General features: G+C 42.6%; 1 protein-coding gene across 2 annotated transcripts in view; it reads left to right on the top strand.

The window, feature by feature from the left end:
• DNAH3 (dynein axonemal heavy chain 3) overlaps window positions 1–12,163 on the top strand; it is a 952,415-nt gene that overhangs the window by 719,148 nt on the left and 221,104 nt on the right. For both annotated transcript variants that reach the window (XM_063934423.1, XM_063934424.1), the window contains one exon: window positions 4,209–4,388. In XM_063934423.1, the coding sequence (XP_063790493.1) occupies window positions 4,209–4,388 (180 nt within the window). The remainder of the gene's footprint in view (window positions 1–4,208; window positions 4,389–12,163) is intronic.

Consider the following 12,163-nt stretch of genomic DNA (forward strand, 5'->3'; position numbering starts at 1 on the left):
GCTGTTTGTGCTAATTAGTACCCTAATAGAACATACTGTACAGAGATACTAAGTACGGTGCTTGGCATCCAGTTAAAAGCTGTTCGTGCTAATTAGTACACTAGTAGAACATACTGTACAGAGATACTAAGGACGGTGAATTGGCATCTAGGAACTTAGAGAGGAGCTTTTATCTCTCCATTATACATAGAAAGATTAAACTTGCCACTGTACGTTACAAGCTGTTCGTGCTAATTAGTACACTAGTAGAACATAGTGTACAGAGATACTAAGGACGGCAATTTGGCACCCAGGAATTTAGGGAGGAGCTTTTATCTCTCTCCATTATACTTAGAAAGATTACAATGGAGAGAGATTAAAGCTCCTTCCTAAGTTTGTGGATGCCAAATCACTGTGCTTAGTATCTCTGTACAGTATGTTCTACTAGTGTACTAATTAGTACGAACAGCTTGTAACGTAAAGTGGCAAGTGTAATTTTTCTAAGTATAATAGAGAGATAAAAACTCCTCCCTATGTTCCTGGATGTCAAATTACCATGCTTAGCATTTCTTTACAGTATTTCCTATCTAGCCAGAAACCCTGCATCCTGTGCAAGCTAGGCGGACAACTGGAGGGGACCCGATACACGGTTGCTTTCCGTTTCCCTTTCCAGTGTCACACAAACTATTGGTTGGTCTGCCCCGAAAGCCAAGAGTCTCCTCTTTTGTATGGTACCAGTCCCGAGTCTCTGGGACACCCAGAACCAGAGATATTAGTACACAAAGTGGACCCATTTTCCCATAGACTATAATGAGCCCGTTAATTCAGACCCACCATGGGTTCTGACGCTTGCCATGAGCCTTGTGGGGGTCACAGAAACTTTAGGTTGGTACCCTCCGCTTGAGAGTCCCAGGTTTGAGTCCCAAAGTGCCAACCTTTTTTTTTAATATATATATATATATATATATATATATATGTTCCCGTGACATTCACTTTATTATTATTTTTTCTCTGTTATACATTCAATGGAAGGGTGCACACAGGTTTCACATAAATCAGAGTGGGTGGTGGATTTACCTACATACAGTAGTATACTGTTGCACATGTCTTGTAACCTGATCGGAACTCCCTCCCTGTCTACTGCATGTATTTTGCAGGCTCCCAGGGGGGAAGGGGAAAGTGGCATGGGGGTAAGGCGAGGCAGTGGAAAATACTGTGTTCAAAGAAAAGGCATAATCAACACCATGGGGAACTTTGCGGTGTATCGTTATGTGCATAGACCTCTCTTATCCCTATCACCCCTGTGTATTTTAGCTAGGGGATTCTGACGCTCCTTCAGCATTACCCCGTAGCCTGCAAAACCTATGCCATTGCTCGCTCCATAGCTGAGTGCTGCCATAAGGCAGGGGTTCACGTGCCTCGGACATTTTGTCACTTTGCGATGCGATGGGGTCCGGTGTATCATTATGTGCATAGACCTCGCTTATCCCTATCGCCCCTGTGTTTTTTTAGCTAGGGGATTCTGACGCTCCTTCAGCATTGCCCCGTAGCCTGCAAAATCTGTGCTGTTACTTGTTCCATAGCCAAGTGCCTCCATGGAGCTAGGAGTCACAGGCGGTAGCCATTTCAATTGAGTCTACCCTGCTATAGAATTGTATGTGTACCGTACTGTGCATAGAACCTTGACAGTAGAAACTCTCCTGCAGCTTTGCCCTGCTTTATGTAAAACTTGTGTTTTGTCAGTTTGCTATGCGATCGAGCCCGGTGTAACGTAATGTGCATAGACCTCGCTTATCTCTATTGCCCCTGTGTATTTTGGCTAGGGGATTGTAACGCTCCTTCAGCATTGCCCCGTAGCCTGCAAAACTTATGCCATCTCTCACTCCATATCCGAGCGCTGCCTGCCACGTGGTGGGGGTTCAGGGGCGGCGGGCATTTTGCCAGTGTGCTGTGCGATTGAGTCCGGTGTACCGTAATGTGCATAGACCTCGCTTATTCCTATTGCCCCTGTGTATTTTAGCTAGGGGATTGTGGCGCTCCTTCAGCATTGCCCCATAGCCTGCAAAATCTGGACTGTTACTTGCTCCGTAGCCTAGGGCCTCCGTGGGGCAAGGAGTCATAGGTGGTAGCCATTTCTATTGAGTCTGCCCTGCTACAGAATTGTATGTGTACTGTACGGTGCATAGAACCTTAACAGTAGAACCGCTCCTGCAGCTTTGCCCTGGTTTATGTGAATAAAAAAATAATAAAGTGTCTGGAAAAAACTAACATGCATTCGTACTTTAGAAATCGAACTCGGGACTCTGAGTATAGGAAGCGGAACACTTCACCACTTCGCCGCAGACAGATGAATAAATCCTTTGGTTTTGATTATGCTGTCATGGCTATGGGATTAGGATGCTAAGATACTGTACAATATTCCTAATCTCAATAGGCAATAGTGAACTTCTAACACGTCCATTTGCGACAGTGTACACTACTGGTTTTATGTTGTTTTGTCTGCGGGACTTGGACGCTCACATATTCATAAAGTACTGTAGATGGATCATATACTGTATGCTGTACTATTTGCGTCTGTACCTTATATACTGTATTAAATAATGCAGCATAATGAGTATTTACTGTATTAAATAATGCAGCGTGATGAGTATTTACTGTATGCAGCGTAATGAGACGCCTTATTAAAGTAGTCCTTATTATATATTTCAGTATTGTATTTTACGGGAGACCACACGCATGCGCAGTGGTGATTGTAAAAAGCGACATCTGGTGAATGATCGCAGGTATTACACGTAAAGGTAACGCAAAACGCTCTGTCTGCCTCCGTGCGATTAGGTACGCCTCTCTGTGACTAGGCGCGCCTCCCTACGCCCCGGTATGCTGCGTATGCTCGATCGGGACAAACGCCTCAGCCAGTCAAGATAAAGGTGGCTTCATCTGTACACAAAATTATAAAAAATATTGTATTAAATGACCTTCAGGCTGTGAGTATAAGGTGTATATGAAACAGAAATGAATTGTGTGAATGTACAAAAACTTTATTTAATGCACAAAGTTATCAAAAATATTGTCTAGAATTACCTTCAGGCTGTGTGTATAAGGACTATATGAAACTTAAATGCATTCTGTGCTTAGACTTGGGTCCCATCGCCATGATATTTCATTATGGTATGCAATTATTCCAAAATACGGAAAAATCCTATATCCAAATTACTTCTGGTCCCAAACATTTTGGATATGGGATACTCAACCTGTATCTCCAACTGAGTCATTCCTACACATCTGCATGTCGTTCTCATCGCATACACGTTTCTGCCTTGCATAGTTTTCGTGCTAATAGATATTCATCTAAAGCACTCATATCAAGTGCTTACCATATTGTATAACCGACCATTGAAAGGATTCCATCAGCTTCAGATGGAGAAAGATATAGGGTAAGCTATCTTAAGAGGACTAGATCAAAATTAAACTCTCAAAAACATCCATTAGTGTTAAAATGAAAAAAAATACCACTAGTGTTAAAATTAGTGAAAACTCCCATAAAATCTATTATCGTTGGAACTAAATACCTCAACGATTACATACAATTTACTTCTACATCACTATTGTGTTGGAGGCTTTGTGGGACTGAGGGAACTCAGTTGTCTCCATTGTGGTAGAGGTACAGTACATCATCTTGTTCTCCTTCTTAGCACTGTTACAATGCCCAACTCCCTTTCATATTCCCTTTAATCTCCTTATATTCTGATATTCCTAAATACACTCAGAAACTAATAATACATACTTTGAGTGCTACCAAGTGGCAAAGAGCTTTATATTGGAAAAACTAATTTCCTCCATCTTTTATCTTGATTATAAACAGAATATGTCAGACCTATAATTTAGACTACATTACTAGCATTATTTATAACACTCCAAATCAGTTCTCATGTACAGTACTTGGACTCCTTGTACTATATATAATAGATATTTTTGTAATCTTGTTACTAAATTCTTTATCCTAGCCTTCTTCATTTTTCTTCCTCCCTTATTAGTTGTTTGCTCAAAACCGGGGACAAAGCTGTCCCTCACAATAGAACTGCTCTACCTAAATTGGTTAGATGGGAGATATGCTTATGCATCATACATATTTTAACCTTTTCTTTCTATAAGATGCAAAAGCTGTTAGATTCCTCAAGCCCCAATGTATTAGAAGTGTGTCTCACAAGCCCTGTATGTTTTATCCATAGATGATCTGAATATGCCTGCAAAAGAAGTTTATGGAGCCCAGCCACCCATTGAGCTACTGAGACAGTGGATAGATCATGGGCACTGGTATGACAGAAAGGATACCTCTCGGCTAGATATTGTTGATATCCTATTTGTATCAGCAATGGGGCCCCCTGGTGGAGGGAGGAATGACATTACTGGTAAGATTAAAAAATGTACATAAAATATTAATATATTTTACATTTATTTTCAAGGATTGACAACTCTATTAATCCAGGTTTCACTTGAATTATGTGGTAAAGATATACTTTCTTGTACATGATATATTTACATTTTTTTAGTGGACATCAAAAATTAAAAGCCGTATAGTATACACATTTAGAATATTTTTGGGACATACTGGCGTAAATTTACTAAGATGGGAGTTCTATTTAAGATGGGATGTTGCCCATAGCAACCAATCAGTTTCTTCTTCTCATTTATCTATCACCATCTAGAAGAAAATACCTGGAATCTGATTGGTTGCTATGGGCAACATCCCATCTTAAATAGAACTCCCATTTTAGTAAATTTACCCCACTGTATCTAACATGTCACGTCGTGTTGATATTAAAACCCATGGACATCAAGTTTTCTGTTTTGATTTATAAGGCACTCTATTGGACAAACTAATTATTAGTGTTTGATGATCTTTTTTTTTTTTTATATCAATTTTAAACAGAAATGTCTACAATTAACTGCATGCACTTATATCCAATAATGGAATGGGAAGTACTGTACATACTGTGAAACAATGGAAATCTGACTTTCTTGAACAACAATAAAACTGTGTACAGTAGAGACATCATGCAGAGATTAATTTCAAGCTTCTCACACTCACCTACAAAGCCCTCACCCACTCTTCTCCCATTTACAACTCTGACCTTATCTCCCTTTATACTCCTGCCCGTCCTCATCGCTTCGCTAATGCACGTCGCCTCTCCTGCCTACTGATTACCTCATCCCACTTCTACCTCCAAGGTTTTGCGCGTGCTGCTCCATTTCTCTGGAATTCTCTGCCTCACCTCCTCAGACTCTCCACCTCTCTACAAAACTTCAAACGGGCTCTCAAGACCCACTTCTTCACCAACCCCAGCTGTCTCTCATCCTAAGCCCTCTGTCCCATGCTCACTTTTGACCCCATCTGTATCACCCCTGTCTGTGTGCCCCACCCTTTAGAATGTAAGCTTTCACAAGCATTTCCTTCTTCCCTCATGTGCTTTTCCATATCTGACTTAACCTATCTTCTTTTCAATACTCCCTTTGATGGCACCAAATCCCCCAGTTTTGTGGCATCCTGATATTTATTTCACTGTCGTCTCTGACGCAGGTATGTTTGTATACCCTGTACTTTTCCTATATTGTCTTGAACTGTAAGTCACTGTTTTCTTGTTTTGCTTATTTGTTTATGTACTCTGTAACTGGGTGCTGCGGATCCCTTGTGACGCCATATAAAGAAAGGATAATAATAATAATAATAATAATAAAAATAAAAGAGGGATGCAATGAACATGGTGTCACCTAGTTGGCAGATTACATGATTCTCGTTGTAACTTCAACCCAGACTTTGTTTCCAATTATAATTGGGAAACTGTAAACTTTTTTTTTTATATGATTAGTATTACAGGTTACAAAATCAACAGTTCACAACTGCAAGCTCCAAATCAATTTTTTTTCTAAGAAGCCTAAAACCTTTGACAAATCTAGTGAGTAAATGAACCTCAGCAACTACCACTGTTTTTTCGCCCTGTTGCTCTTTTTAGCAGGTCCCAATTGTAAGACCACAAAGCTGGTTAGTTAAGTGATAGGGTGTGTACATACGTTGAGATCCCTGCTATGTTCGATTTTGACTATGCGATTTCCCTTGAACTCCCCCAGAGCCCAGATAGCACAGATAGGACAGATTTTGACTATCTATGCTTGAGATTTTGTCTATGTACGATTTTGACTAAGTGCCAATTTTGACTATACTTTATACTAGATAGTACACTAGATAGTCAAGATTGACTTGCCTGCACAGTCTATCTAGCCTTACGATACCGACCCCACGGGAGCGTGCATCGGGATCGAATCTGTATCGCAAGCTGCCTAGCACCATGAGATATGCACTAACTTTTCATAAGATTGTTTTTATTTAAAGATCCCCGTGCACCCTCCCCAGCCCCCCCCCCCCCCCCCCTCTTCCTCCCACCACCACAAGCATTTATTTATTTTTTTAAACAAAACCAGCCTGGGTTTGGATTTTGGGGAAAAAATCACTGCTTTAAGGCCCACTGCAAAAACTGGCACAAATAGAAGATTTTGACAAATTGCTGTTCATTACCTTTCCCATAAAGTCTGATGGTTCCAGGCGTGCTGCCAGTTTTTCTGTGCTGCAGTGAAAAGTTATTTTTTTTAAATTATGATGTGTATCTATCACCATACAAAGGCAAGAACAATGCATATGGTAATATATATGTGCTGTGACTCGGATGCTTTGTGTTCTAAACACATTTACATCACAAAAATGGATTGCTTCCTTCACCCAACATTATGATTATCTGTGGATTTCTGATAATAACAAATAAACAGCTTGCTCTCATTTTCTATCCATTTATATATATTTCTTTTACTTACTTCATGGCAGCCATACAATGGGTTAATGACTTATTCCCCTAGCATAGACAGGAGGTTCTTTTCTTCTAGTACCCGCCCATCTTGGCTATAGGAGTGTGCCCCTCCTCTTCCTTCTTGTCTCCTCAGTACAGACAGAAGTAGGTTTGTTGTTGTATAGAGTGCGGCGGTGCCGCTGTTAGGGAACAGGCTCAAAACTATGTGCTGGCGGTTATAGCCTTAAGCACTTCCCCTGTACCTGGTGCAGTCGCTGGTGTTCAGGCCGGGATGGCTACGGAGATAGGTAAGATCCTTCCCTTCATGGCGGCTGTTGTCCCGGCGGCAGTGAGCAACGTCAGGGCTGGGAGCTCACGGCGTCAGCGCAACTTCCGGGGTCAGGTGTTCTCGTCGCGGCGCCAGTCTGCGCATTTGTGCCGGCGGCCAGGATGGTAGTGAGCGGCGTAAGAGCCGGGAAGCTCACGTGATTAGCGTGACTTCCGGATCAGGTGACAGTCCCAGAAGTCTGTGTGCGCTGATGCCCAGCGGAAGTCAGCGCTGTGGGGGTTCATGTCAGCAGCAAGCAGCATGGATGAGCCTGTGTTCTAGAAGGCTGATATAGTCCAGCCGAGGTAAGTCCTCATAGAGGACTGGTTATGTATGATGCTTTCAGTTAGTTAGGTCTTTTTAAATATATTTTTTGCAGTGTGGCCTGCACCTCCAGTAAAATCATCTGATCAGCTGGCTGAACTTATGGAATGGATGAAGAAATCTTATGTGACCAAGGATGAATTTTTACAGGGATCTAAGCGTTCTAGATCACAATCCAGTCTGGATTATGATTATGAAGCATCTCCAGATTTGTTGTCGCCAGATGATTATGATAGGGACTCCAGCGCAGAATCTGGAGAGGTCCAGAAGGATGACAGATCATTTAATACTGAGTTGGTGGACGTCATGTTGAAAAATATTTACAAGACAATGAAGTATAAGGAAGCTGTTCAGGAGAGCGAGCAAGATCCCTTGTTTGAGGACAGCTCAAAAAAAGCTAGGTCCTTTCCTGTGCATAAGGTGGTGAAGGACATTATTCGTAAGGAATGGCAGCAGCTGGATAAAAGGGTCGGCAGCTTTAATAGGATTAACCGTATGTATCTGATTATCGATGTGAAATTTCTTACTTGATGTAATATCCCTAAAGTAGACGCACTGGTGGCGGAGGTAACGACTAGAACTACAATACCTCTTGAGGATGGTGCTGTATAGGAGGAGTCAATGGATAAGAAAATAGAGACTGCCTTAAAGAAGTTGCATATTTCTATATCCATTTCCTTGAAGTCTGGTGTGGCTATAGCCTCTGTGTCCAGGGCCTTGATATTGTGGTGCTCTACTATACAAACAGATATGCAAGACAAGATTTCTAGAGATTATATTTTAAATAATTTAAATATCATACAAAGAGCAGTGGATTACCTCTGAAACTTCACTTGATGTTTTGGAGTTCTCAACTAAGTCTATGACCTCAGGTGTCATGGCCAGAAGGGCTCTGTGGTTACAGTCATGGGCAGCGGATACCCATTCCAAGAACAGATTAGTTACGCTCCCTTATGAGGGGTCACTGCTGTTTGGAAACAAGTTAGAGACTATGATACAGAGGATACAGGTGCACTATCTCACACTAGCTCAACCTGTAGTAACCAGAGGCACTTAGCATAATTTTCTTTTACTCCTCACATTATTCACACATGCAGCAACAGCTGCTCCTACCTCTTTAACCCTATATTTTTATCACTCCTGCGATGCCCTGGGGTTGTCTGGCTGGGTGGCTCTGGGGTGTCCTGCCCCCCGGACCTGAACCCCTATAGTTATTGTTAGGGACTTACCCAATGAGAGGCTACCTTGATGCGGTGGGTAAGCTCATAGCCCTGGCCAGGAATATGCTAAGTGCCTCTGGTTACTACAGGTTGAGCTAGTGTGAGATAGTGCACCTGCTACCTTTTCCCTCTGTACACTTTACTAAGTCTCAAGCAGAGTAGCACCTCACTACCTAATTAAGGTGTGCAAATTAGGGCCCTTTTCCCTCTGTAACTGATGTATTCATACATTTTTGAAGGTAGGAGACACCTTCACCCTAATTTAGCACCCTGCCCCACCCACCCCTCTGATTTTAAATAGTCCAACACTCTAGCCTTTACATTTGGATTGAGCACACTGAGGTAAGACTCCTACATTTTGTTTAATATGGCAGTCCATAATGGGGGGAATTCTCTGGGGTGCGGGGTTCCCTGTGCCTGCCGTGGCTGGGTGTCCCTGGGGCATCACAATTTAACACTATTTCATCACTCCATGGCACTTATAGTTTGTTTTATATATATGTAACACCTTCACATAATTTTCTTTTACTCCTCACATTATTTCACACATGCAGCAACAGCTGCTCCTACCTCTTTAACCCTATATTTTTATCACTCCTGTGATGCCCTGGGGTTGTCTGGCTGGGTGGCTCTGGGGTGTCCTGCCCCCCGAACCTGAACCCCTATAGTTAGTGTTAGGGATTTACCCAATGAGAGGCTACCTTGATGCGGTGGGTAAGCTCATAGCCCTGGCCAGGAATATGCTAAGTGCCTCTGGTTACTACAGGTTGAGCTAGTGTGAGATAGTGCACCTGCTACCTTTTCTCTCTGTACACTTTACTAAGTCTCAAGCAGAGTAGCACCTCACTACCTAATTAAGGTGTGCAAATTAGGGCCCTTTTCCCCATGATACAGAGGATGTTGGGTGGTAAATCAGTGAGATTACCACAGGGTAAGCATGGCAGATATGCAGCTTCATCTTCAAGACAGCAATTTAGACAAGCCAGGTCATATAGACCAGGACGTCACTATGGGGATAGAGTTGGACGTCAGTACGAAGACAGATATAGTTCTGGTATGACACGCCAGTCCTTTCGCACAGGATATAGGAGAGGTAATCAGAGGCAATGACGGTGCATGTCCCCTTACATCGACAGCTGTAGGGGGCAGAATTTCAGAATCCAGTGCCCAGTGGGAGAAGAATGTCCGGGACAGATGGGTGTCCCAAACATTGTTTCGAAAGATTACCGTCTCTAATTTACGAGGATGCCAAGAAGGGTCAGATTTGTGGAATCAAAGACACCACTCCTAATTCAAAAGTTGATTGCTGTAAAGGAAAGTCTGGAAACACTGTGTTCCTCAAGAGCAGTAGAGGAAGTTCCGTTCTTGGAGAGAAAGAGAGAGTTCTATTCTCGTCTTTTCCTAGTAAGGAAGTCCTCAGGTGGCTTCAGAACAATACTAGACTTGAGGGATCTCAATCGAAAAATAGTAAAGAGAGAGATTCATATGGAGATGCTGAAATCAATCCTGTTGGGAATTAAAAAAGGAGATTTTATGGCATCAATAGATCTTAAGGATGGGTATTTCCACATTCCAATCAGAAAGGAAGACAGAAGGTTTGTAAGGTTCAACATAGGAGGAAAGCACTTCCAATTCACGTGTCTTCCGTTCGGCTTCACGTCCTCTCCGAGGGTCTTTACGAAGGTTCTAGTGACTCTGATAGCTTGTCTCAGAGAGAAAGGGGTGACTATTTGGGCCTATCTCGACTATCTTCTTCTGGCTGCAGAATCGGAAGAAGTAATACAGCAAATGTTGGGTCAAGCATTGACCTTTTTGCAGATGCACGGTTGGTTAGTAAATTGGGGCAACAGTCGGTTGGAACCAACGCAAGTGTTGCAGTGTTTGGGTGTCCGCATAGATACTCTTCAGTATGTGGTCATGTTATCAGAGGACATGCGTGTGAAAATTCGGGATTTGGTCATCTTCATTCAGAAATAGGACATAGTTCAGCTTCACATGGCGTTACATCTGTTTGGAATGATGTCTTCCACGATAGAGGTGATGCAGTGGGCGAGATGGAGGATGAGGACATTACAATGAGACACCCTAAAGTATTCAAGGATAAAAACTCCTTTACACCATCGGATAAGGTTGACAAAAAAGACCAGAGAATCACTGTCCTGGTGGAGGATCAGTCAAAATTACGAGCAAGTGGTGTCGTTGCTGAAGCCCCAGTATTTGGTCTTAACTACAGATGCAAGTCTGACAGGATGGGGTGCGCATCTGCTGCAACTAAGTTGTTAAGGAAAATGGTCCCCAAGAGAAGCAGAATATTCATTAAACCAATGCGAAATGCGGGCGGTATGGTTGGCGATGCTTGAGTTTCAGGATCAAATCACAGGAAATAATCTGAGAGTCTTCTCGGACAATGCAGCGGTGGTGGCTTATTTAAATCACCAAGGTGGAACAAGTAGTCGAGCAATAATGTCGGAGGTTTCGTACATCATGCAATGGGCAGAGAAGCATTTAAAATCTCTAACTGCTCTACATGTTCCGAGCAGGTCCAGTCCGGAGAGTGGGAGTTAAATCAGGTCCAGTCCGGAGAGTGGGAGTTAAATATGCAAATATTCAAAGATATAGTGGAGAGGCTCGGGCAACCCGACATAGACCTCATAGCTACCAATCTCAACACAAAACTGCCTTGTTTCTTCTCAAGGTATTACCTTCCAATGTCAGAGGGAGTGGACGCCCTATCCCTAAGATGGGAATTCGAGCTGGGATATGTGTTCCCCCGCCACACCTTTTCCTCTAATAGCCAAAACATTGAAAAAGATCAGAGAAGAGGGAGTGGAGGTGATTATGGTGATCCCTTATTGGCCGAGAAGGACTTGGTTCCCAACAGTACAGAGGATGTCAGTTGGGAGGATGTGGAGACTGCCGGTGGTACCGAGGCTATTGCATCAAGGTCCCCTGGAGTACCCAGACCCGCAGAATCTTCAACTTACGGCATGGAAATTGAGCGGAATGTACTAAGAAGCAGTGATTCAGCTACTGTTGAAGGCCAGGTTTCTTCAGACATTTATTATAGAATATGGAAAACTTTTATCGTCTGGTCGAAAGATATGTTTGATGTGTTGAAGGCTGAAACAGCTCAAGTTTTGCAGTTTCTTCATGATGGCTTTGTCAAAGGTTTGGCGGTTTCTACTTTAAAGGTGCAGATATCGGCTCTGAGTGTTTTGTTAGACAGTAAGTTATTTGAGGATGAATTAATAAAAAAATTCTGTCAAGCCATAAAGAGAATAAGTCAAAGAATTAGGTCAATAGTGCCGCCCTGGGATCTGAGTTTAATTTTAAATGCTTTGATGGAACATCCGTTCGAGCCATTAGAAGAAGTCGGTGTAAAATTTCTCACGTGAAAAGTGGTTTTTCTTGCGGATGTCACTTCAGCAAGGAGAGTTGGATAATTGCAAGCGCTTTGGGCGGAAGAGCCATACTTG

Source organism: Pseudophryne corroboree, chromosome 7, assembly GCF_028390025.1.
Source record: "Pseudophryne corroboree isolate aPseCor3 chromosome 7, aPseCor3.hap2, whole genome shotgun sequence".
In the NCBI taxonomy this organism is placed as follows: Eukaryota; Metazoa; Chordata; class Amphibia; order Anura; family Myobatrachidae; genus Pseudophryne; species Pseudophryne corroboree.